Raw genomic sequence first — 27489 nt, 5'->3', positions numbered from 1 at the left:
CAAAAGTTTTAAACAAAATAGCTAGGCAGGGGAATCTGTATTTCAGTGACATTTTCTCGTGAGGCAAACAATACAATTAATTTGATTATAAATGGAATTTATTGACTAGTCAGACGTAATGAACAAACGAACGCACAAACATTAAACACAAAACAAAGGTAAACCACGTGGAGATATCGGGTCTATAGAACGTGTAACAGCAAAGAGACATAGTAAAGCTAGGAAATATAGATTTCAGATAAAAGAGTGACAAAACTTTCAGTTCCACACGCACCGTTACGGACCACCAAGGTTATAAAAAAACACCTTTTTGATAAAAGGGGCACAGCTTAATCGCATGACTAAAATCACCTGGTCTTTCATGTGTGGAGGTCTCTCTTATGCGTCTCTCTTCCGTCGTGATGAAAACTACACTTGATGTCCTTCGGGATACGTGGAGTTTGTAATGCAGTTCGGACGAACACGATCGCAAACTTTAAACTGAGTTACTTTTGCCGGAAAATAAAGAAAACGTGGCGGGAAAGTCCATGCGGCTGTGAAGAGCCGTGTGGCCCTTAAAGGGACCACCGTCAATGATGTTCCTTTTTGGGACATTCTCTTTCTGCCCAGATGTTTGGATAGAAGGTCTGCTTATACCTTCGGGTCACCTTCGGGAACCCATGCATCATTCTGACCAATGATTTCAGGGGAAAGTTTGCGCGCGAACCTTCCTTTGTCTCGGGGCTTCTCGTATGCAAATTTGAGTGTCCGCCTAAAGCATGCGGACAGGCATTTAATACAGGGGATTAAAGAAAAAACCAATGCGAGTTATGGTCTTGCTCTATGCATCATGTGTTGTCAAATGTCAGCAGAAACCCATCGGTACCAAACATGGGGGGGTTTAAAGTACATCAACCTAATTTTTCATATCCTTACAATATTTATGCTTTACAAAGGCCTAAATGGAACATGCATACAGGTTATAAGAGAGGTTACACAGGTAAGAAAAGTCAGAAATGAGATACAAAGTTTACAAAACATAACACATTGGTTTTGTGCTGGTTCAGGATTTGATGAGTTCATTTTCTTTCTGTCAGAACAGCCTCGTGGGTGTGTGTGTGTGTGTGTATTTGGGCAGGAATGTCTTTGAAGTTTTCCTGCTTATCTCTCCAGTCCCCCTGAACAACTTAAGCTGTCACAAAAATCCAGACTTGTTGGAGCCAAGAGTCGTAAAACTGTTCTGTCGACCAAAGCCAGACCGTGATAAAATCAATAAGAAATTTTATCTGTGGACTGTACGCTACATAAGTGAGGTATGTAGAAGTTCCCCTTCGGGGGGAACTCCAGCACTATAAGTGGATTTGATGTTAAAATCCACGTATGGGAGGTTCGGTTCAGAAGCTACTCGTCTGAAAGAGTATTGAACGGGCCAATTAAGAATGAATTGGCAGCGCCAGCCTGCGCAGGTGTGCGGCATATGCAATCAACTGAGTATATAAGCGCGCCTGGTGCCAGAAGACGCTATCCTTTTCGCTTCAGAGCCTTTTCTGATCGAGCTTATGAGGGTTCCTCCTGCTGATCTACAGCCATTTCGAGAGAACGATTGCATCCCGGTCCAGAGCGAGTCCACACAGTGGCAGACGGTCGAGCTGGGTATCTCCCTTGCCCGGCGTCCCTTTGGGTCCGGTCCTCCAAGAGCGGTGCGTATTGTTGCACACTTCCTAAAAGAGCAACACAGTCGTGCAGCACGTCCTTTTCAGGATGGCTCTCCGACTGTGCGTTTCTGGTTGAGGGGGTTTCCTCGCTCCGGATGATGGACACGATCACTGCATTACATGTTTGGGGGTCCAGCATGATAATGTGGTGCTCGGGGGCGGTTCATGTCGTCACTGCGATGCCATGACCGTTGCGCAGTTGAGATCGCGGTTAGTTTTCGTAAGAGAGCGAGCCACCCCAGTTGCCTCCTGCTCTGCAGCGGGCGTATGGGCAGATCTGAGGGCTTCAGCGAGAGACAATCCGCCGCCCACGGGCTCACGGACCTCTCGCTCCTCCAAGCGCTCCATCCAAGCTTCGGGTACTGGGAGTGATCCGTCTAATCAGATGGTAGCTCTCACGCTTGCTGACACCGGAGATCAGATGTCCTCCGCGGCATCGGAGGGTGGGCTTTCATTGTCCGACGATGATCCGGACCCGCTCGCCCCCTCTGGGCAAGCGAGCGCCGTCAAAACGGATCCTGAAGCGGGCATGTTGGCCGTGCTTTCTCGGGCTGCTTCGGCCGTCGGGTTGGAGATGGTTTATCCCCCAGCCCCGCGGCCAGACCGACTAGATGGGTGTTACGTAGAGGATCAGAAGGCGAAGCCTTCGAAGTCTCTCGTCCCCTTCTTCCCGGAAGTGCACAGTAGGCTCATGCAGTCCTGGAGGGCACCTTTCTCTGCCCGCGCTGCGTCCGCCTCCGCCCTCACCACCCTGGATGGTGGAGCTGCCAGGGGGTATGAGGCGCGAGCTGCGTACGGCGACCGACTATGCTCTCCGGACCACTAAGTCCGCCGCCTGCGCACTGGGGAGGACGATGTCCACACTTGTGGTCCAGGAACGCCACCTCTGGCTAAACCTGGCAGATATGCGCGATGTCGACAAAGTTCGCTTTCTTGACGCGCCCATATCCCAGGCTGGCCTGTTCGGCGACATCCATGGGTGAATTCACCCAGGAGTTTAAGGCCGTGAAGGAGCAGTCGGATGCGATGGGCAAAGTCATCTATCGGCGGGGCCGTAAGCCCGCTCCATCCCCGGCCGAGCCATCCACCTCCGCTGCTCCTCGCCGAGGGCGCCCGCCAACGGCCGATGCCCCGCCTCCGCCTCCGTCGAGCACGCCGAAAGCCGGTAGCCCCTCCTGCCCAGGGCGCCACTAAGTCCGGTAAACGGACCGTGAAGCGTCCCTGAGACAGGCCATCCGGAGAAGAGGAGTCTTGCTCTTTCCCCGCTGGAGGACGGGGCCCAAATTCCAACGGTACTTTTCAGTGCCACCAAAGTTTCGATCAAAGAGCATTTTCTCCCTTCCCCGGATGTGACAGCTCAAGCCCCGCCAGTCTGGGACGCGCTGCCTCTCAGCTCGCAGGGCTTGCATGCTCCGCCAGCGGCTCTCGGGCACTGGAGGGACGGTCTCCCTTCTCCCAGCCCCCAAGCCCCCTCTCAGGAGTCAGGGTGCGGAGCCAGAGCGAAACGCTCTCCTCCAGCTCTTCTGTGGGACCTTCGCGCTCCCCGGATAAAAATTTAAAGGTCAATTTACAACCAAAGAAATCGGCACTTGAATGAAAAAGTCTGATTTAACTGAGTATATAGACAAAAGGAAGAGAGAGCTTTATAATGCTTTAATGATTGTAATGTCTCTAGGAAGTGTTGTGGAAATGGAGTGTGCATCCAAGTGGATTCTAGAGTCAGTGTTTTAGTTTTACACTCACATGATTTACATGACAATGAGGAATCAAGGGTGTTTGAGGTTCAAGTTATGCCATTTGCATGTACTGAAAATGTATGTCTAGGTATTTCCAGATTATTATTCTATGGCACCTTTAAACATCACTTCAAGAGTTTGGCATGCTGTCCCAGGAGAGAGCTCTGAGCTCAAGGGATCCTCAAGCCCAGGGCTCCCGCCTTTCCCAGGGCGAGAGGAAATTGAGCTCAGGTCGATCTCAAAGGCCAAGGCGAACTCTCTGAGAGTAAGACATTAGAAAAAAGATTTAGGCTTTTTTGTTTATAATATAGAGCACATTAGGATGGTGGGAGGAAACCTTGGAACCCAGGGGAAACACATGCGGACACGGGGAGAACTTGCAAACTCCGCACAGAAATACCAGATGGCCCAGCGAGGACCCAACGCCATTGGTATTCTCGCTGTGAGGCAACAGTGCTAGTCACTGGGCCACCATGCCGCCTATTCTGTATAAAGGTGGAAAAAGGGTAGGAGGAGGGTTTCTTCTAGACAAAAGGTGCGTTCGACTTCATGCAGCGCTGCGCAGATCGATCGAAATCTGTCTTAAAGCGGTGCATGCTGGTTAGAAATATTGTTCGGATTAATGCTGCGCTGACGCCATGTGACTGTCACATGTGGCATTAAAGTACCGCTCCGAGATCAGACGGCAAACTCAGACCATGCAGCTTCTGAAGAGCGACTGCAGGAGCTTTGATGACGACACCGATATTACACGATTGGCCGAGTTCACCACATGACAACAAACACGTGTATTTCGACACAAATTCCGATTCAAAAGTTTCAAAACAAACAATTCACTTTTCACACCCTCTCTATCCTGTACACATCTTGCTTATTAAAAGACTACAAATATTTGACTGCAGTAATCATCTTTTGTTAAATAGTCTGGTTATAAAGGTTAGCTTGTTTGCACAGGTTTTTTATACAGACTATTTACTGCATTCATCTCCATGAACGATTTAAATTATATATTTTAGTGAATAACCTAAATATTAACTCGAATAAGTCTTACCGAGTTGAAATAAAATAATCATCATCATTGATCCTGCCACCCTAAAGCTCTCTTAACAAATTAAGTTAAAGAACGATTTTATTAAATAATTATAAAATAGTTTTATTATTATAATATAAATATATATTTTATTTCCTGTCTAGCAGTTTAAAGGCTACCTGCTCTTTCTGGGAAACGTTCGAGGTTACTAAAGTAACCCTTCGTTCCCCGAGGAGGGGAACTCCAGCACTATAAGTGGATTTGATGTTAAAATCCACGTATGGGAGGTTCGGTTCAGAAGCTACTCGTATGAAAGAGTATTGAACGGGCCAATTAAGAATGAATTGGCAGCGCAAGCCTGCGCAGGTGTGCGGCATATGCAATCAACTTAGTATATAAGCACGCCTGGTTCCTTCGGGGGGAACTCCAGCACTATAAGTTGATTTGATGTTAAAATCCACGTATGGGAGGTCATTGAAAGCGCCATAATGACTGCACCTTACCAACACCCACCATGAGAGAGCGGTCAGGCAAGCGTGACGCACCCAGATCATGAGAGGCGCGGTCCTCCAACGTGCCCTTGGCCCTAACTTATCCCACTTCAAAAGAAGTTTTACGGAATAGGTATTTTTTTTGGGAGTCGTTGTACAGTCCAGTACGTTGGGAAGCGTGCCATCCCAGTAGGGAGGACGCTGCGGAGACCATCCGCACCCAATAAGGGTAAACAAATGGAACACATATGGACTAACCCTGAAAAGGGGGAGTGCGCATAAAGGTGGTTAACAGATAGGGAAAGCACAGGTCCGCCCAGGGGGAAAAGCATATGGGGATCACCAGCGGGGATCGGCCATAGCAGGCACCTATACCCAAAACGCGGGCTGACCAGCGGGCAGACCTACTACGTAATGGGCCAGCAAGTGACTCCTCCGCTGAGTCAGTGCTGGGGGCCTCGGAGGAATCTGCAGGGCTCACCGAATGGGGAACTTACTGACAGACAGGAGGGTGCACATCTCTCCGTGTTAGGGAAAAAAGGCACCGCAAGCATGTACAACACCTACCGAGTTGTTTCCTCAATCACCAAAGGTACCTAACACCCTTGAGGAAACCGGCTCCACTCGCAGATTATAAAATCTTGCAAATGTGTTGGGTGTCGCCCAGCCCGCAGCTCTACAAATGTCTGTTAAAGAAGCGCCACGCGCGCACGCCCAAGAGGATGCAACGCTCCGAGTGGAGTGCGCATGCACTCCCGGGGGGCGCGGCTGACCTCTGCTCAAATAAGCACATGAAATGGCCTCCACAATCCAGTGGGATAAATGTTGTTTAGACACGGCACTTCCCTGCTGCCGTCCGCCATAACAGACAAAGAGCTGCTCAGAAGATTTAAAGTTCTGAGTATGGTCCACATAAATGCGCAGAGCGCGAACTGGACAAAGTAAGGACAGGGCTGGGTCTGCCTCCTCTGGGGGCAGCGCTTGCAGAGTTACTACCTGATCTCTAAAGGGAGTGGTAGGAACTTTGGGCACATAACCCGGGCGGGGTCTCAGGATAACGTGAGAAAATCCCGGCCCGAATTACCTGAGAACCTAACCTACCTAACGTTACCTGAGAACAATTAATAGATTCAAAAGAGAAAAGTCGGGGAATATGTGGTTAGATAGAGACAACAAGATGAATGAAATATCACGTTTAATAAATATAGTGAGATTAAATCCAACGGGAGATCCTTAATGAACAGTCTGACGTGCAGAGCTCTGATATGGGTATGAGCTCAAAGCACACTGCAGCGCATGCCAGAGTGTGTGTTTGTCTGTGTGTGTGGTCATGTGTGTGTCTCCTCCGGGGGCAGCGCTTGCAGGCTCACTACCTGGTTTCTAAATGGTGTGGTAGGAACCTTGGGCACGTAACCCGGCGGGATTTTAGGATAACTTGAGAGTAATCCGGCCCGATTTCCAGGCACGAGTCACTGACCGAAAATGCCTCCAGGTCCCCGACCCTCTTAATGGAGGCCAACGCGACCAGCAGAGCTGTCTTCAGGGACAGAAATCTTAAAGATACTGTATCGAGTGGCTCGAAGGGATCAAATCGCAGGCTCGTGAGAACGAGGGCGAGATCCCAAGAGGGCGTGAGAGGGGGGCGAGTTGGATTAATTCGCCTAGCGCCTCTGAGGAACCGGATGATGAGGTTATGCTTTCCCACGGTGCCGCCAGCCACCGCGTCATGGTGAACGGAGATGGCGGCAACATAAACCTTGAGAGTGGAGGGCGATAGCCTACTGTCCAGCTTCTCTTGAAGGAAAGAGAGCACAACACTGATCTGGCAAGATCGGGGGTCTTCTCTGCGAGAGACACACCACTCAGTGAATAGACTCCACTTCAGGGCGTAGGCGCGCCTCGTAGAGCGGGCTCTAGCCTGAGTGATGGTATCAACCACCGCGGGCGGCAGGTTACCTAAGTCTTCCTCGCGTCTATGGACCACACGTGGAGGTTCCAGAGATCGGGACGAGGGTGCCAGACGGTGCCTTGTCCCTGAGAAAGTAGGTCCTCTCTCAAAGGGATCTGCCAAGGGAGGGCCGTCGCGAGGAGGGAGAGCTCTGATATCCAGGTCCGGTTGGGCCAGAGTGGCGCAACTAACAGAACCTGCTCCTCGTCCTCCCTGACCTTGCACATTAACTGCGCGATCAGGCTCACTGGGGGAAACGCATACTTGCGTATGTCCCGAGGCCAGCTGTGGGCCAGTGCATCCGTGCCAAGAGAGCCCTCGGTCAGGGAATAAAACAACTGGCAATGAGCGTTCTCGGGGGAAGCAACAGATCGATCTGGGCCTCCCCGAATCACGCCCATATCAGCTGGACAGACTCGGGGTGGAGTCTCCATTCTCCAGAGTGATTCTGCTGCCGTGAGAGCACATCAGCTGCACGGTTGAGCATACCTGGGATGTGAATGGCCAGTCGTCGAGATAATTGAGTACGCGGATGCCCGCAAGCCGCAGAGGCGCTAGGCCACCCTCCGCGAGTTTGGTGAAGACCGGCGGAGACAGAGAGAGCCCGAAGGGGAGGACCTTGTACTGCCATGCTCGACCTTCGAACGCAAACCGCAGAAACTGACGGTGGCGTGGAAGAATGGAGACATGAAAATACGCGTCCTGCAGGTCTATGGCTGCAAACCAATCCTGAGGACGAACGCATAAGAGGTTGCGCCTCTGCGTAAGCATTCTGAACGACAGCTTGTGAAGGCAGCGATTTAAAACGCGCAGATCTAGGATTGGCCGTGACCCACCGCTCTTTTTGGGTACGATGAAGTACGGGCTGTAAAACCTGCTCTCCATCTCGGCTGGAGGTAGCGGCTCGATTGCACCCTTCGCCAGGAGGGCAGCAATCTCCTCTCGCAAGACAGGGAGGGACAGGGGATTGACCCTGGTGAAATACACGCCCGTGAACCTGGGAGGCCGTTTGGAGAACTGTAGTTCATAGCCGAGTCTGATCGTGCGTATGAGCCACCGCGAGGGGCTGGCCCGCGCTAACCAGGCAGGCAGAGCCCTCGCTAATGACGTCATCGCAGCAATCGTTAACGTACCCGCGGAGGGGCAGCGAGGAGAGGGTGTGCTGATCCGGGGAGCGCGAAGGTCCCACAGAAGAGCTGGAGGAGAGCGTTTCGCTCTGGCTCCGCACCCTGACTCCTGAGAGGGGGCTTGGGGGCTGGGAGAAGGGAGACCGTCCCTCCAGTGCCCGAGAGCCGCTGGCGGAGCATGCAAGCCCTGCAAGCTGAGAGGCAGCGCGTCCCAGACTGGCGGGGCTTGAGCTGTCACATCCGGGGAAGGGAGAAAATGCTCTTTGATCGAAACTTTGGTAGCACTGAAAAGTACCGTTGGAATTTGGGCCCCGTCCTCCAGCGGGGAAAGAGCAAGACTCCTCTTCTCCGGATGGCCTGTCTCAGGGACGCTTCACGGTCCGTTTACCGGACTTAGTGGCGCCCTGGGCAGGAGGGGCTACCGGCTTTCGGCGTGCTCGACGGAGGCGGAGGCGGGGCATCGGCCGTTGGCGGGCGCCCTCGGCGAGGAGCAGCGGAGGTGGATGGCTCGGCCGGGGATGGAGCGGGCTTACGGCCCCGCCGATAGATGACTTTGCCCATCGCATCCGACTGCTCCTTCACGGCCTTAAAAATTTTACATTTTTGCACGTACCTAAGCCCCATATATATGTAGATATTAATGAACAATTTAAACAATGTATCAGTGCAATCTGTGGCACCTTTAATTACAATATTTGTGTCCAGTGTAAATGAACAGAAATATTGTGTCAAGTTCTGGACAGCATTGGACAGATGAGTGCAGATTACACTTGATTTTCACAAGTGCACCGGTCACACAGTGATCTTACTGTAATTATAAAATAACACAATACAAAAATGATATAAATTTAAGAGTTGATGACTTACCGTATAATTATAACAATAAAAGTCTCTGCAGTAACGGTTGGTGGGTCCAACAGCCAAACCCAGTGAAAGCATAATAATGGAAAAGACCGCAGCTATAGCACTGAAAATGTTCATCCCGAGGGAAGCTCTCACCTACAGTAGACACACAGAAATAGAAAGGTTTTGTATCATGTTGTGTTAACACACTGTGGTTAAGCAGATGATAGATTATATGGAAAGTGATCTAAATGAATTGATAAATGAATACAATACAGGATCTAAGCACCAAAGACTCGTGTATGAGTAAAGGCCGGCTCACACAGTGGGATTGTTTATAATCCTGAACGATTGTAGCATGTCAGACTGCACGAACATGGTGCTCATGTCACACTGTAAGATCTCAGCTGTCATAAAGTCAGACTGAACGACAATGAAGACGCGACAAACACGAAAGAAAACGCCCCCGGAGTTTGACATCATCCACCCGTGACACTTTCACTATCCCGCGTTCTGAAATGATTCCTCACAGCAAACATAAACAATCTGTAGTGGCTTTTCTTACTTCATCAGAGGAAAAATCTGATCGCAACGAGCACGAATCGGCTGTGTGTGAACACGTCAAACCAACAATCAAAGATCACAGATTTTAGCCTGGGATTTCAGGAATCTTTTAGGATTTCCCAAACTTGTCTCAGATGACAAAATCGTGGCTGAAATCTCACAGTGTGAGCAGGGCTTTAGTGATTACATGGAAAGTCTGTGTTCAATACTCTATTAGCACAGAAAAAAGGATATTTACGCACAAATCCTTACACACCAAAAGCACCCAGTGTGTAGACCCATGAAAAGAACAAGTGTTGTGTACATACCAGACATAAAGCAGATGGTGAATTGATTTTGTTTTCAGCAGCAATGGAGAGCAAGCCTGTAGTAATGTACTGAGAACAGAGAGAAGAGCAAAACTTACAGCTTATGTTGGGAAAAAAAATATATAGATAGATATAGATATAAATATATAGATATATAGATATTCATAGGTAGAGATATACATGATACTCAACCAGAATGAGCATTTTACTGCTGCATGAACCAGACACTAGTCCTGTCTTGTCTTGTATTTTGTGCTCGGCTCAAGTTTTTTCAGGTTGAACACCCTTTCCTGTTGTCTGTGTTTGTCTTTTGTATGAGCGTCATCTTGGTGTGTGTTTTGTTTGTGTTCAGAGCTCAGTCTAGCACTAGTTAACCCATTGTCAGTTTAATATGTTCACCTGTTTGTTTGCCAATTATTTGTCATTTATAGTCTCTTCATGTCTGCTGTCCTTTGCCAGTTCGTTGGCCTACTTATGTCATTCTTCCTGAGAGTCATGTCATGTCCTGTTCCCTTTCCGTTTAGTTTGTTCCTCCACAGGGTTGTTCTTGTTGCCCTTTTTTATAAATGATAAATACCCATTATTGACTACACTTGAGTCTTTGTCCTTTCCCAACCTCAACCTTGACAAAACCAAGGCAAAACATAAAAATATGTACAGATATTCATAAAAAACACCAGCAGAAACAAACTCAATTCAAATGTTCATCCTTCTCCATTCGAGCAGGGTATACACAATGCCATTTTACTGTCATATAAGCTCATATGTAGTTTCCCCCATCTGTAAAAGTGTGGAAATCGTTGATGCTCATATGGACTTGTCTTGACTTGTGTGAGAGTAATTCACAAGCTGAGACCAGCAGCTCATGAGTTCTCGATCGGCCCAAAGCAACAGTCTCTGTGTGAGTAGCTTACACTAGCGATCAGCCCACGTTAAACCCATAAAGGCCACATTTGGGCTCGGGCCCAGAGCAGGCTGCCAGTGCTAGGCCTTTAAGAGTTTGAACGGCAAAACGTTGGCTCACACTAGGCCCACACCTGCCCTGGATGGGCAGACCCCACTTTAACCTAACAGCTCGATCATCCTCCAGAAAGAGTGATGTTTGATTAAAGTTTGGAAAAGGAACAAATAACACTGTCAAAACTTCCCATTTCACTTCAATAGTAATCATATGAAGCTCCAGGAACACTTTTGTGTGCCAAAATAAAGTTAAAGCATCTTTGTTCACCAATGTCCTCCATATCAGATCAGGGAGTCTGTTTGTGTGTTCAGTGCTGCCTCTAGTGGCAATACGAGATACTTAATAAACATGTGCACAAAGCATTTACATGTTCTTTTAGTGTCTGTAAATGTGACAGTAAGATGTATTCTGGTTGATTACACACTGTAGCTTGTGTTATCTAGGACAACATGTTAAACTGTATGATTGTTTCTTACTATCAGAGATGCCACGTAAGAAACACCAGTGAAGAAGAAGATATAATTTCCATAAATTGTACACAAGATTCCCAACAGGAAGGTCAACACACCGATCATTATCTGGACAGTCTGTGAGGAATAAGAGAGAACAGTGTAAGGATGAGAGTATTTCATGAAGTAAAGCAGACTAACATGCTGTGTGTTAATGTGTGTTATCTGGGTTTAAGGGAGATTTCTCACCCCGAGGGCTTTCGGTTGGCCTTTAAGAAAGGCCTGAATTCCTTGACGAGGTGAAACTCCTGCTACATGCTGTATGCGCACAGGCACAGAAGAACTGGTCCCAGTTGCTGTTTGTGTCAGTGGCTGAAGCTGGATGACAATCGTTGAAGGATTCATGGCTCTGACAGTCGCCATTTCAGTTTCAGAGTATCAAATGAACCTGTACAAAATCAAAATAAAGCAAAAGAGGATACCATTATCAGTAAAATATAGATAAATATTATAACTACATTTGTATAAATATTATCTGAACTATAATATACATCACATTGACAATCAGACAAGGTATCACAAGTGACAATAAAAAGACAATAATGAATGACAGTCGTCTGATTTGTATTCGTTTATTAATGCTTCGATCTCACTATTCTCTGGGAGCTTCGTTCTTTAGTCTTTGAGGTACAATCAAATAGTCACAGAAGTACTGGAATAACATTTTATGGCTCAGATATAAACACTGACATTTATGGTACAAATTAAACTGAAAAATTTGACGCTTCAAATGAAGGTTGTAGCAATTACATTGTTAAGCCAATAGGTGGCGACAAAAAAACATAAAACTTGTCACTTGTTATGAAGAGTAGTTTGGAAAGCCTGTCTTTACTCATTGTGGTCAAACGACTCGATTAAACAAATCATTACATTACATGTCGTCATTTAGCAGACGTTTTTGTCCAAAGCGACCTACAATTAAGGAGGCATTCAGCAATTCAGCAGGAAGAGGCAATACACACAAGAAGTGCTAATGAAAGTGAAACTGAAACTAAAACAGTTTCAGCTAGGCTACTCATTCAGTTTTGGCCATATGGTCAGTGATAAGACATTATCCAACAGTGTAAATATAGTGGTGGGATTTGTCTAGAATGCAATTCACTTCACCTGAAATGTTATCGGTCTGCTTGTTTATTTAGTAGATAACTGACCAACAAAATATACATTACCAATAAGATACAAATGACAAGAAGTTAGAGGATATTAGCAAGAACAATATAGAAAGTGGTCAAAAATGATGTCTGAGCCACTCGCTTTACTCCGGTGTACCGCCGTCTCCTCTACCTTACCTTCATATGTCTACAATTGACCAAAACAAAAACAACATATATTTCAACTAAATTAAAATACAATTTTAAATACATTTTTTATTGGCCATTTAAGTTCCTATGGAACGTGACAGTTCCTAGAGAAACAGAATATTAACTGAGAAAAAGTGGGCGTGGCTTGTGTTTTTTTTTTTACATCGAGCTGATTGGATGCAGTAAAGTAGGCATTTCATTCAAAAAGACATCATGCAACCCCACAGATAGGTACAACAAATCCAATGAATTTAGAAGCACTTAATAAAGCACTTGCTTATTGAACCCAAAAACCTCACACGCAAAATCTAGAACACTGTCTAACCCTTGATAGATCCTTAGTTCAGTCCTCTTCATCAGTCAAAAATTTGGGGGTGATTTTTTATAGCAACCTGTCGTTTGAAGGCCAGATTTTAAGCATCTGTAAAACTGCATTTTTTCATCTTAAAAATGTTGCCAAACTTCAACACATGCTATCAGATTCTGATGTGGAAAAGCTTGTTCATGTTTTCATGACCTCTAGATTAGACTACTGTAATGCATCCCTAAGCAGTTGCCCTGTTGGCCTAATTAACAAACTTATCAAGTTCAAAATGCAGCTGCTAGAGTGCTCTCTAGAACACACAAATATGATCATATTACTCCAGTTCTTTCATCATTGCATTGGCTCCCAATTAAATATTGTATACATTTAAAAAATTCTAAATTGATAAAAATTATGTTGACTGCCTACAAAGCCCTGAACTGCTTAGCTCCTCAGTATTTGAGGGAGCTCCTGGTGTATAATAGCCCCTCACGTCCTTTAAGTTCTATTAATTCTGGACAATTGATTATTCCCAGAATATCAGCAGAAACTGTAGGTGGTAGATCTTTCTCATATCTGGCACCTAAACTCTGGAACAGCCTTCCTAGCACAGTTCGGGAAGCAGACACGCTCTGTCAGTGTAAAACTAGATTAAAGACACATCTCTCTGCATTAGCGTACACATAAAACACACATGCTGGTGAAATCCAAATCCTCCAAAAGATTGTTAGTGTGCATTATTATGGGCAACCCGGAGCCAGGAACACTTCCTAAAAGACATTATAGTTTGATCGGCATCTGCACTTATGTTAGTCTGTTTTTCTCATTCCCAAGGTTTCCATAATCCTAGACCAGGCTGCATCCTGAGCAGATGCCGTGGTGGTCATGGAGGAGTGGAGAAGATTGACCAGATGAGCAATGGTCGTGCACAACTGAGCCTGGATTCTCTCGAGTTTCTTTCCCTTCACTTTCGTCAATTGGTGAAGTTTGCATGGTTCAAGACTTGTGGAGCTACGCATCAATGGATTTGCTTATCAGTATCTGGACTTTCAGCAGTGAAAATTAAAGCACACTGAACTGAACCAAACTTCAACTCTGAAAACTGGACTGACACGGTCTAATAAAGGGACTAAGCTGAAAAGAAAATGAATGAAGGGACAATGGACGCCGTTGAGGTATTACATTGATGAAGACTTCAGCACAACCACCTGGTATGAATTCAATTGAGATGGTGTGGCTATTAAAGACTTCAATACAAAAAACCTAAACCAACTACGAAGGCTGATTTAATTAATGAGTTCTGCTTTGAGGAACTAGCAGATGAGGAACTACATGAGTAGGCTGTTTAAAGTCTGTTAGTCATGGTTGAGAATCAGAGTGGATACACTGGAATATTGGAGTGCTAACATGTCACGACCAGACTGTAGTTTCATGTATGGTGTACTTTCGAAAAATGAAACCTGTTTGATTGCAGGGCCGTATTGTCATTGTTTGTGGTTACTTTTGGCTGAGGAGGTCTTCTCTTAATAACTTTGTACTGGGGAAATATTCTAAACAGACTGTTGAACTTTACAAACCAAATAAAAAATGATGTACAGCTGCCCAAAATTCAATGTCTTGCTCTGAAAAAAAAGTTCTTGCTCACAAACAAAACATAAACCCTCCCCAAGCCTTAATGTTAGTGCAGATCATCAGAAAACTGGGTTTGCACCTTACACTTGCTGTGAATGTAAAGGTAGAGAGAGTGTAAGAGGCTAAATGATCATATGCATTTGTTTATATGACAAAACATGTCTTTTTGACTCAAGAAGGTCCATATTGACTCCAAAGTCAGATACTGATGAGATCAAGGCCTGTTGTGTGGACTTTGGGGGTTTTATGAGTCTATCTTCTCTGACTCTGGTGCAATCAGGCTAACTTCTGGGCCTGCTCTCTTTGTCTCTCTCTCCCTCCCCGTGTCTCTCCTTCTACTTCTGGTAACTTTAATTTTACATTTAAGCTGGGTACAGTTATTATCATATGTTTTATCATTTCATACAGTTATTTTGTTATTAGTTCAGTTGTAACCATTGAGAATTATTGTAGTTAAATCATCTCATTTTCAAGTATTTGTGAATTACTTTTGATTTAACATCAATATTTAATTGTTCCGTATTGCAATACAATACGATCACGTAATATCAGCTCTCTCCCACATTTATAGCTATTAACACTGCCCTTATTTCCGTTTTTGGTATGTGATTGCGGAACAATTGTTTGACTAGAAATGTACAGTTTTTTACCATCATACTGATAACTTTAGTCATTCGGCAGAACTGCAGTTCAAACCGCTGTGGTTAAAACCCATTTTTACAAGGGATTCAATACCCGTTCACACTACGGTCCGATTGGAAAACACCAGAATTGTATCAGGTTTGACACCACGTATGAAAGTGGCACAAATCAGAATTGAAAAGATCAGATGCCATGCGGTCTGCCATGACCAAAACAGATCTGAGTCACATGTGGGCAAAAACATCAGATTCACCTGCAGTGTGAACGCAGTCTAAAGTCACTGTGTTAAACTGTAGAGTTGAATTTTCAACATCAAAAGTGGTCAGAGCAGAGATCAACATCCCATAATGCAATTCACCACCAGAAATCAACAAAAACACACAAAATACAGAAACTTTTTTAATGAACAGAGGTGTAATGATCACGAGTGTTTAATCAATGGAAAAATCACAGCTCAAGTTTAAAATGATCAACATCACCTACATTTTAAAAGCCATTCAAGGTCCACTTGTTACCAAATAAAGGAAACACATCCATTATTATTACTTTAGTAAACACAGATATAATAAGTATATTTTAGTATGTAACGTACTGTCTTACCTGAAGCAGAATCCCGTCTTCAACTGTGCTTTGACTTTCTCTTCTGCTGTAACTTTACACCAGCGCAGTGATTCCCAGAAAGAGACAGGAAGCAGGAGGAGTTTTCTGCAGAATGGCCGCAGGTAAAGAGCCTCTCCCTCAAGCTCTCAGTTCGTTTTTTCCATCTATATATTTGCTCTTTATTGGGCTCCTAACGTTACGTGCTCGATATGAGCCTTGGATAGCATTGTATAATTGATAGGACTTATCTGTGAGGACCCAGAGCTCTGTATATTGAATTATGCCTTTGTGTAATCCATAGTATTACAAATAGGAATAAAAGGGTGTAATCCATAGTATTACAAATTGAAATAAAAGAAAAATATATGCCATATAAACTGATATACATTTAGCTTAATTAATAAATTAAAAACCGGATTAATAGATTAATTTAAAAGTACTTCATAAATAGAATTCAAGTTTAAATCTTAAAATTGCCTAAAGGTATTTTTTGTTTTCCTGTTTGTTTATTGTTGATGATTTAGTTTTATTTTCTGAATTTTGTGAATTGTGAAGATGTATATTGTTACTTTGCCCTTAAGAGGTTAAATTTGAGCTCACCACTGACCTATCAGGTGAAAGGAAATGCGTGCAGCGGAACGACGTAAACAACGTCAGTGACGTCAGAGGGAAAAACGGAAGGGAAGCGAGCGCATAGAAGCTGAGATCGAAAAGCTAATCCAGCGAGAAACGAGTGAAATCCTGTCTTTTAAACTCGACAGAACGTCTAGAAAGATATTGATATTGATTCATCTGACCTGATTGTTTGTTGATCTTGCGATATTAAGTTGATATTGACGCGGATGCAGCGAGGACACGGATCGCGGTTGTCATCGCGTGCAATGAGATGGCGGGCCACCCAACGGATCTCGATTGAACACATTCACGGTGAAATTGCAGCAATTGCACCTGTTGTTTAATGTTTCATCTTCAAGACAGAACTGTGCTGGATGACAGAGTAAGCTGGCATCACACTTTCTTCCTTTCCACCTGTACTGTGGTATGTTCTGGGCAGCAGGACGGTAGGACTCAATTTATGGATTGAAATCGAAACAATACTTTTCCTCGTGATTTCAGGGACTGGTATATAAAATATACCACAAAGACTGTTGGAATTAGCCTTCATTGAACTGTTTCTGAGAGTTATATTGTTTTTCATTTGCACTTTATTAGTGTGAAGACAAATTGTTATTTTATTTCATAATTGTGATTTATTCATTGTCATTTGGGGTATTTATCTTTTGTTTTCCAAGCTGAGTTGAAAATTTGAGTATTTTGCTTAAACTAACACAAAATTAGCTGATACTACATGTAGTTAACTTCTAATAGAATAAAGTAATATAATTAGGACACGTCAATTAGCTATAAATAAAAATAGGTCAAACGTTGTACTTAAAATAAGTTAAAATATATATATAAATCCATAAAATTGAAATAAATAAATAAACCAGTTTGTCAGAGAGAAAGAAAAGATTAAATAAGAGGTTTTCAAGGAAGGAAAAAAAGAGACAATTCATTCTTTTGTTTATTTGGTTTTCATTTTTTTATCATCATTAAGAGGGTTTATTGATAACCAAGTTTTTTCTTTAAAAGAAGTTGTTCTACTTTATTGTTGTTTTTTTTCCTCTGGAAAGAGAAATTAAGACAATTATTATTTTTATTTCTTTCTTTATTATATAAAGTTCATTATAGTTGAAACTAATCCCTGTTGTCTGTTCTCTTTAGTCGGTCTCTCATTTCTGCTCCTACGAACCTACAGTACTGGTCCACGTTTTCCCTCAGGTTCACGCAGTCTAAGCAGTTGTAGTGACGTGGGTGACCTGAGGGTGGCGCTACATTTGTATATAATAAATTACTAATACTTTCACATTGGAGAAAATCTTCTCTCAACTTTTTATTAAATAAACATGGAATTCCAACTGTATATATATATATATATATTTATTTATTAGTTACACCTTACTAGTACCGTGTTGAACCCCCATTTGCTTTCAGACCTGTCATAAGCCTTCGTGGCATATGTAACCTCTTTTGCATTTTAGCTGTGGACTCCAGATAAAAAGAACCTGAAAATAGGGCTGAGTTCAAAACATTACTCTTTATACAGTATACACACACTACTACATCTTCACCAGTCTGTTAGAAGACCTAGGCTGCATCTGAAACCGGCTACTACTCAGTAGGTACTGCATTTGAATTTAAACGTACTACTCTGCCGTTATAAAAGTGCGTTCTATATAGTATGAATGTGAAAAGTCTGAATGGAACGCACTACATCTGGCATTTTGTCAGGGTCACGTGACCTACCTGCGTCAGTTGCGTTGCTTCAGTCCAATTCATGAATTCACTCGCAGGGCATCATGGGATAGTGCAGCGTGAATGGGATGCGCACTTCAGAATCTCGCAGGAAGTAGTAGGTCATCTGGGTACTTCTCGCAAACTGATTTTCGAATTCTATGAATTCGGACATACTATTTGGCTCGCTGGTTTTAGCGTACTGTATAGTATGGAAGAATGCGGTTTCGGACGTAGCTCTACTGTACACATGTTCATCATCTACAGACATGGTAATGGTACATCAATGTATATTTTCCAAAATACACTTGCCTTGCTTTGCCCTTTGCAGCTATACACTACTGATGGCGGACAGTTAATGTTAGTTAATCGAGAGTATTCATCATTATTACAGACTACAGTGAGTTTAATACTAGCAGTCGTTACATTATCAGATGGGGAATGTGGATGGTAATATACAAGTTATACAGTTTCAGTTAACTGATAAAGATAAAGACCTGTTGCTCACTCTTGTCACTGAAGAGAGTCCAAACCCAGTCCAATCACGTGAAAACATAATGGACGTGGCCAACCTATGACCTCAATCAAGATTGACCAACAGAATAAGGTCTTTCATCCCGGAGGGAAGATACCGCCCACTGAGCTGCAGAGTTTTCAACTCGCAAAGATTTTAGATCCGCAAAAAATGATAGAACAGAAAGCAAAATGAACTAGCGCACGATGAAAAATCTGCTGTTAACTGCATGAAATGGCAATAGTTAATGTTTTACAGTGATATATTTTTTATCAATAACATTTACTTTAAATTAATATTGTTTTTATTTGAAAACTTTTATTTCTTTTAATTACAATGTACTTACTTTTGGTCAAAAACTTTGTTTGTTTGAATGATAAAAACATTTCTTAACAGCCAATTACAAGGCATTTAGGCATGTAGACATGGTCAAGATGATCTGCTGCAGTTCAAAGCGAGCATCAGAATGAAGAAGAAAGGGGATTTAAGTGACTTTGAGCGTGGCATGATTGTTGGTGCCAAACAAGCTGGTCAGAGTATTTCAGAAAATTCTGATCTACTGGGATTTTCACGCACAACCATCTTTAGGGTTTACAGAGAATGGTCTGACAAAAAGTAAAATATCCAGTGAGCGGCAGTTCAAAGTGCCAGAGGTCAAAGGAGAATGGCCAGACTGGTTCCAGCTGATAGAAAGGCAGCAAGGGTAGGGTTTTGGTTTTATTAGGATTTCAAGATTTAAAGCAGTGATTCTCAAAGTGTGGTATATGTACTGCTGGTGGTACACAGGCTTCTTCTAGTGGTATGCAGAGGAATCATAGAATTAAAAAACGATGTTAAAAACACATTTAACCCTTTGTGTCCTACAATCACACCAGTGTGATCACAACGTTCAGTTGCATCACGTGATCAGTTGCTAAACCCAAATCTGCTGTCCTGCAATTATTTGTGTTGAGCCAAAGAAAGACACAGGCAATGCTATCGATGAAACAAATCCAATTTATCAGTATAAAAAGAAATGACAATTAGGTAACTAATACATATAGGTAGTAGCAAAACAGACAAAAATACTCATGTAAAATACACAGTTGATGACTATAATAATCATTTGACACATAATCTGATGATGCGCATTATTCAGATCAGATACACAAGGCATCAATGAATGTTCACAGCATCAAAGCAGCAGAACCAATTTGCTGCCTCGTTTGTTCATGTTGATTCACATTTATTCGCCTTCAGTGTACGCTGGGGGAGATTCTGCAGGAGGATGCTGAAAGCATGGTTCGGGGACTTCTTGAGGACATTGAATGTACTGTGGAGGCATTTCTGCAGGAGGGTGTTGAATTAAAGGGTTGCTGCTCACAGGAATCTGCAGGAGAAAATGTACATGGTCAGCTTAAGCTATTGGTTAGTTTTCAACAGTTATTGCTCCATTACCCAGTTCCTCACACGTTTTTAGTACATTAGAAACTTTTATGGTTTTTTATTTTCACTAATTCACAAATTGTTGTAATGTGGTTTGTGTGTGAATACAGAACAGAGATTGGATGAATTAAACAAAACAAAAAGAAAAACCTGTCATTGGTTTCTGTCTGGTCTGCATCAAATTCAGATTTACAATGTTTATTTTGTTAGCGCACATTGTTAGTTTTGAAGTGAACAGTTCTGTCATGAAACTCTATGTGTGCACTGGCTGAAAGGCAGGGCTTAATTTGTGCCGGAACACGTCGGATCCGGAATCTCTGAAATCTGATCTGACACCTCATTTTACCAATCCCCCTCACTCAACCACACTTCTCCCCCGTAAACTGTTCACTTTCGCTTTCTTCCTCGACTCCCCAACTCTCTTTGCTGTCGTCTGCACCACCCCTCCTCCATTCACCGCACCAACACCCCCCGGCTCCCCACTTGTGCGCAACACCTCTTCATCCTAAGGTAACATGGTGCAGGAGATAGGTTGCTGTCGCCTCAACAGACAATTGTCTTCGTAATCTTTGATCAAAGTGGTGAAATTATTAAATTAGTCATCATATTTAAATAAAAGTCTGCAGCAACTTCTGGTTCACATGGACTTTAAGGGTATGAACATTTAAGAGTAAAGAATTACAGACAGATATTGGGTTTGTTGGTTCTTGTGAAATCAGAACCTCAAGCCTTAAAAGTAGCTTTATCCTTTACACCTAAATTTATCTGATGGGTTCAGCTGATGTATTTCTCACCTTAGGTTTACAGCAGCAGGTGACTTTACAGGCAAACGCAAATAGGCAGATGGAGATGCAGAACTCAAGGATGGCGAACACCAGCAACACACAACTGATTCCTGAGAGGAGACTCTGAGAGAACATTCAACATGAGCATACAGGACAACAACAACAACAACAAAGAGAAGTCAAGAATCTGAAGCCCTTTAAATATACTGATGAAACTAAGTGAAGTTTAATGTTAAACTAATTTTGAAAGAAGAACATTTGCTCATGTTTGACCCAGCTGGTTCACATTAGCTAATCATGATCCTCCAATCAAAGGATCCCAAGTCACTATATATATACGGTTCCACGGTTTCCTCCCACCAACCAAATGTGCTCTATATTGTAGACAAATAAGCCTAAATCTTTTCCTAATGTCTTTCTCTCAGAAAGTTCACCTTGACCTGAGCAGGGGGGAGTTTGAGATTGACCTGAGCTCAATCTCCCCTTGCCCTGCGAAAGTGGGGAGCCCTGGGCTCAAGGATTCCTTGACCTCAGAGCTCTCTCCTGGGACAGCAAGCCTAACAAGCGATGTATAAATCGAACTCTTGGAGTGATGTTTAAAGGTGCCATAGAATAATAATCTGGAAATACCTAGGCATACATTTTCTGTACATCCAAATGGCATACCTTCAACCTCAAACACCCTTGATTCCTCATTGTCATGTAAATCATGTGAGTGTAAAACTAAAACACTGACTCTTAGAATCCACTTGGATGCACACAACATTTCCTAGAGACATTACAATCATTAAAGCATTATAAAGCTCTCTCTTCCTTTTGTCTATATAATCAGTTAAATCAGACTTTTCCATTCAAGAGCCAATTACTTTGGTTGTAAATTGACCTTTAAATTTTTATGGAGCATTTTTGCACGTACCTAAACCCCATATATATGTAGATATTAGTGAACAATTTAAACAGTGTATCAGTGCATTCTGTGGCACCTTTAATTTCAATATTAGTATCCAGTGTAAATGAACAGAAATATCGTGTCAGGTTCTGGACAGCACTGGACAGATAAGTGCAGTTTACGCTTGATTTTCACAAGTGCACCGGTCACACAGTGATCTTACTGTAATTATAAAATAAAACAATACAAAAATTATATCAATTTAAGAGTTGATGACTTACCGTATAACTATAGGAATAAAATGGTCCAAAAGCCAAACCAATTGGAAGCACAATAATGGAAATGCCCGCAGCTATAGCACTGAAAATGTTCATCCCGAGGGAAGCTCTCACCTACAGTAGACACACAGAAATAGAAAGGTTTTGTATCATGTTGTGTTAACACACTGTGGTTAAGCAGATGATAGATTATATGGAAAGTGATCTAAATGAATTGATAAATGAATACAATACAGGATCTAAGCAGCAAAGACTCGTGTATGAGTAAAGGCCGGCTCACACAGTGGGATTGTTTATAATCCTGAACGATTGTAGCATGTCAGACTGCACGAACATGGCGCTCATGTCACACTGTAAGATCTCAGCTGTCATAAAGTCAGACTGAACGACAATGAAGACGCGCCAAACACGAAAGAAAACACCCCCGGAGTTTGACGTCATCCACCCGTGACACTTTCACTATCCCGCATTCTGAAATGATTCCTTACAGCAAACATAAACAATCTGTAGTGGCTTTTCTTACTTCATCAGAGGAAAAATCTGATCACAACGAGCACGAATCGGCTGTGTGTGAACACGTCAAACCAACGATCAAAGATCACAGATTTTAGCCTGGGATTTCAGGAATCTTTTAGGATTGATAGATGACAAAATCGTGGCTGAAATCTCACAGTGTGAGCAGGGCTTTAGTGATTACATGGAAAGTCTGTGTTCAATACTCTATTAGCACAGAAAAAAGAATATTTATGCATAAATCCTTACAGACCAAATTTTACAAGCATCCAGTGTGTAGACCCATGAAAAGATCAAGTGTTGTGTACATACCAAACATAAACCGGTTGGTGAATTAATTTTGTTTTCAGCAGCAATGGAGAGCGAGCCTGCAATAATGTACTGAGAACAGAGAGAAGAGCAAAACTTACAGCTTATGTTGGAAAATATATATACAGATATACATGATACTCAACCAGAATGAGCATTTTACTGCCGCATGAACCAGACACTAGTCCTGTCTTGTCTTGTATGTTGTGCTCGGCTCAAGTTTTTTCAGGTCGAGCTCTCTTTTCCTGTTGTTGTCTGTGTTTGTCTTTTATATGAGCGCCATCTTGGTGTGTATTTTGTTTGTGTTCAGAGCTCAGTCTAGCACTAGTTAACCCATTGTCAGTTTAGTACTTGCACCTGTTTGTTTGCTAATTATTTCTTCTTTATAGTCTCCTCATGTCTGCTGTCCTGTGCCAGTTCGTTGTCCTACTTTTGTCATTCTTCCTGAGAGTCATGTCATGTCCTGTTCCCTTTCAGTCTAGTTTGTTCCTCAGGGTTGTTCTTGTTGCCGTTTTTAATAATTAATAAATACCCATAATTGACTGCACTCGAGTCCTTGTCCTTTCCCAACCTTAACCATGACAAAACCAAGGCAAAACATAATAATATGTACAGATATTCATAAAAACTCCCCAGCAGAAACAAACTCAATTCAAATGTTCATCCTTCTCCATTCGAGCAGGATATACACAATGCCATTTTACTGTCATATAAGCTCATATGTAATTTCCCCCATCTTTATAAGTTGGTAATAGTAGATGCTCGTATGGACTTGTCTTGAACTGTGTGAGAGTAATTTACAAGCTGAGACCAGCAGCGCGTGAGTTCTCGATCGGTATAGCCCGCAACTACAGGCTCTGTGAACTCTAGCGAACAGCCCACGTTAATCCCATTAAGGCCATATTTGGGCTTGGGCCCAGAGAAGGCTGCCAGTGCTAGGCCCTTGAGAGTTTGTTAAATTATAAGGTTCTATCTGACATTTTTGTCAAAACTGAGTTATTGACATATTCTAATAAAAAAAACATCCCTTATAAAAAAAAACATCCCATAATGCCAATAAGTTCATTCATTCATTCATCTTCTTGCCGGCTTAGTCCCTTTATTAATCCAGGGTCGCCACAGCGGAATGAACCGCCAACTTATCCAGCAAGTTTTTACACAGCGGATGCCCTTCCAGCCACAACCCATCTCTGGGAAACATCCACACACACATTCACACACACTACGGTCAATTTAGCCTACCCAATTCACCTGTACCACATGTCTTTGGATAGTGGGGGAAACCGGAGCACTCGGAGTAAACCCACGCAAAGGCAGGGAGAACATGCAAACTCCACACAGAAACGCCTACTGAGCCAAGGTTCGAACTAGCGACCTTCTTGCTGTAAGGCGAACGTGCTACCCACTGCGCCACTGCCTCGCCTGCAAAAACAATGTTACACACATACTGAAACACAAAAACATTTTCATGTTCTTTTAGTGACTGTAAATGTGACAGTAAGATGTATTCTGGTTGATTACACACTGTAGCTTGTGTTATCTAGGACAACATGGTAATTGTTTCTTACAATCAGAGATCCCCAGTAAGAAGCACCAGTGAAGAGGAAGAGATAATATCCATAACTTGTACACACGATTTCCAACAGGAGAGTCACCACACCGATCATTATCTGGACAGTCTGTGAGAAATAAGAGGGAACAGTGTGAGAATGATGAGAGTATTTTATAAAGTAAAGCAGAATAACATGCTGTGTGTTAATGTGTGTTATCTGGGTTTAAGGGAGATTTCTCACCCCGAGGGCTTTCGGTTGGCCTTTAAGAAAGGCCTGATTTCCTTGACGAGGTGAAACTCCTGCTACACGCTGTATGCGCACAGGCACAGAAGAACTGGTCACAGTTGCTGTTTGTGTCGGTGGCTGAAGCTGGATGACAATCGTTGAAGGATTCATGGTTCTGACAGTCGACATTTCAGTTTCAGAGTATCAAATGGACCTGTACAAAATCAAAATAAAGCAAACGAGGATACCATTATCAGTAAAATATAGATAAATATTATAACTACATTTGTATAAATATTATCTGAACTATGATATACATCACATTGCCAATCAGACAAGGTATCACAAGTGACAATAAAAAGACAATAATGAATGACAGTCGTCTGATTTGTATTCGTTTATTAATGCTTCGATCTCACTATTCTCTGAGAGCTTCGTTCTTTAGTGTTTGAGGAACAAACAATCAAATAGTCACAGAAGTACTGGAATAACATTTTATGTTTCCGCTATATGTTTTTGAAGTGTTTCAGTCAGGTTTCAGAGCTCATCACAGTACAGAAACTGCATTAGTGAAAATAACCAATGATTTACTCTTAGCTGCTTACCAAGTGTGCATCTCGCTATTAGTTTTACTTGATCTTAGTGCGGCATTTGACACCATTGACCACAATATCCTCATAAAGTCTACAGGTGTCCAGGGACAGGCTCTACAATGGTTTAAGTCATACTTAACTGACCGTTACCAGTTTGTGGATATTAATGGACGCCTTCACAAGTCAGCCCAGTAAAGTATGGGGTGCCTCAAGGATCAGTTTTAGGCCCTTTACTGTTTACAGTTTACATGCTGCCACTGGGAGACATTATTAGAAGACATGGGATCAGCTTTCACTGCTATGCAGATGATACTCAATTATATATTTCAACTAAACCTGACGAGACGTCTGAACTGTCTAAGCTACCTGAGTGTATTAGAGATGTTAAAGACTGGATGACCAACAATTTCCTTCTCTTAAACTCAGACAAAACAGAATTATTACTTATTGGGCCTAAATCTTGTACACAGCAGATCTCGCTACTCAATCTACAATTAGAGGGATACAAAGTTAGCGTTAGCGCTACTATAAAAGATTTGGGTGTCATATTAGACAGCAATCTAACTTTTAAAAACCATATATCCCATGTCACAAAAACTGCCTTCTTTCATCTGAGAAATATCGTTAAGTTATGAAATATGCTATCCATCTCTGATGCAGAAAAGCTAGTCCATGCTTTTATGAGCTCTAGGCTGGATTACTGTAATGCTCTATTTGCTGGCTGCCCAGCATCCTCTATTAACAAACTTCAGCTAGTACAAAATGCAGCAGCCAGAGTTCTGACCAGGTCTAGAAAATATGATCATATCAGCCCAATGTTATCCTCCTTACACTGGCTGCCTGTTAAGTTTCGTATTGAATTTAAAATATTACTTCTCACCTATAAAGCTCTAAATAATCCAGCTCCTGTTTATCTAACCAACCTTCTGTCTCGCTACAATCCAGCTCGCTCTTTAAGATCTCAAACTCAGGGCTTCTGGTAGTACCTAAAGTAGCAAAGTCAAGTAAAGGAGGTCGAGCCTTCTTATTTATGGCTCCTACACTCTGGAATAGCCTTCCTGATATTGTCTGAGGCTCAGACACACTCTCTCAGTTCAAAACTATATTAAATACCTATCTGTTTAGTAAAGCATACACTCAATGCATCACTTAGCTATATGATACATGAATGTGCTCCATACAGGTTTCTGCATCTTGCTTATATACACTATGAACAGCAGCTACGCTAATTATTTTCTGTTTTCTCTATTACCACCTGGGGATACTCATCCCGAGGCCCTCAGATTATGCGGAGTCACTGATTCGATCCAAGACCAGCGACGAGATGATCCCAAGGTTTCCATATCCTGGACCAGGCCGTATCCTGAGCTGCTGCTGCGCTGGTGGTCATGCAGCTCTGCACAAGACTTTTGGCCAGCTGAGAAATTGAAATGGTCATGCCCATTTAGTCATGGTTGAGAATCAGAGTGGATACACTGGAATATTGGAGTGCTAACATGTCTCGACATGACTGTAGTGTCATGTATGGTGTACTTTTGAAAAATTAAACCTGTCTGATTGCAGGATCGTTTTGTCATTGTTTGTGGTTACTTTTGGCTGAGGAGGTCTTCTCTTAATAACTTTGTACTGGGGAAATATTCTAAACAGACTGTTGAAATTTCCAAATCAAATAAAAAATGATGTACAGCTGCCAAAAATTGAATGTCTTGCTCTGAAAAAGATTTTCTTGCTCACAAACAAAACATAAACCCTCCCCAAGCCTTAATGTTAGTGCAGATCATCAGAAAGCCGATCCAACTGGTTTTGCACCTTACATCTTGCTGTGAATGTAAAGGTAGAGAGGGATTCGTTAGCAAGTGTTTGGACAGTGGGGGAAACTGAAGCACCTGGAGGAAACCCACGCCAACATGGAGAGTACATGTAAACTCCACACAGAAACATCAACTGACCCAGACAGGACTCAAACCAGTGACCTTGCTGTTAGGTGACAGTACTAACTACTAAGCCAACGAGCCACTCAAAAGCACAAACTAGTACCCGTTCACACGAAACATCAAATTTGTATCAGATTTAACACCTTGCAAGGTGTTTGTGCCTCTTTCATACATATATGAAAGTGGCACAAATCAGAATTGAAAAGATCAGATGCCATGTGGTTTGGGCTGTTCAAACTGCCTTGACCAAAACAGATCTGAGTCACATGTGGGCAAAAACATCAGATTCAGACCACATTGACCTGCAGTGTGAACGCAACCTAAAGTCACTGTGTTAAACTGTAGAGTTGAATTTTCAACATCAAAAGTGGTCAGAGCAGAGATCAACATCCCATAATGCAACTCACCACCAGAAATCAACAAAAACACACAAAATACAGAAACTTT

General features: G+C 42.8%; 2 protein-coding genes across 8 annotated transcripts in view; both read right to left on the bottom strand.

The window, feature by feature from the left end:
- Positions 1-26489, bottom strand: part of ms4a17a.2 (membrane-spanning 4-domains, subfamily A, member 17a.2) — a 28836-nt gene extending 2347 nt beyond the window's left edge. Inside the window, exons 1-5 of one of the 4 annotated variants that reach the window (XM_068219745.2) lie at positions 26364-26489; positions 11401-11599; positions 11179-11289; positions 9742-9810; positions 8894-9025 (exon numbers count right to left, since the gene is read on the bottom strand). In XM_068219745.2, coding sequence (XP_068075846.1) covers positions 8894-9025; positions 9742-9810; positions 11179-11289; positions 11401-11574 — 486 coding nt within the window. In that variant the 5' untranslated portion in view covers positions 11575-11599; positions 26364-26489. Of the gene's footprint in view, positions 1-8893; positions 9026-9741; positions 9811-11178; positions 11290-11400; positions 12487-14018; positions 14654-15682; positions 15772-26363 lie in introns of those variants that run through there. The other 3 variants (NM_001100061.2, XM_073946719.1, XM_073946720.1) reach the window with 3 other exon arrangements.
- Positions 19517-27489, bottom strand: part of ms4a17a.5 (membrane-spanning 4-domains, subfamily A, member 17A.5) — an 11483-nt gene continuing 3510 nt past the window's right edge. For 3 of the 4 annotated variants that reach the window (XM_073945944.1, XM_005164943.5, NM_001004629.2), the window contains 6 exons: positions 24531-24729; positions 24306-24416; positions 22741-22809; positions 21919-22029; positions 20758-20871; positions 19517-19907 (listed from right to left, as the gene is read on the bottom strand). In XM_073945944.1, the coding sequence (XP_073802045.1) occupies positions 19764-19907; positions 20758-20871; positions 21919-22029; positions 22741-22809; positions 24306-24416; positions 24531-24704 (723 nt within the window). In that variant the 5' untranslated portion in view covers positions 24705-24729 and the 3' untranslated portion in view covers positions 19517-19763. Of the gene's footprint in view, positions 19908-20757; positions 20872-21918; positions 22030-22740; positions 22810-24305; positions 24417-24530; positions 24730-26363; positions 26526-27489 lie in introns of all 4 variants that reach the window. The other variant, XM_073945945.1, reaches the window with a different exon arrangement.

This window comes from Danio rerio, chromosome 4, assembly GCF_049306965.1.
Source record: "Danio rerio strain Tuebingen ecotype United States chromosome 4, GRCz12tu, whole genome shotgun sequence".
NCBI lineage: Eukaryota > Metazoa > Chordata > Actinopteri > Cypriniformes > Danionidae > Danio > Danio rerio.
The sequence above is the reverse complement of the archived record's forward strand: the minus strand, read 5'-3'. Positions and strand labels throughout refer to the sequence as shown.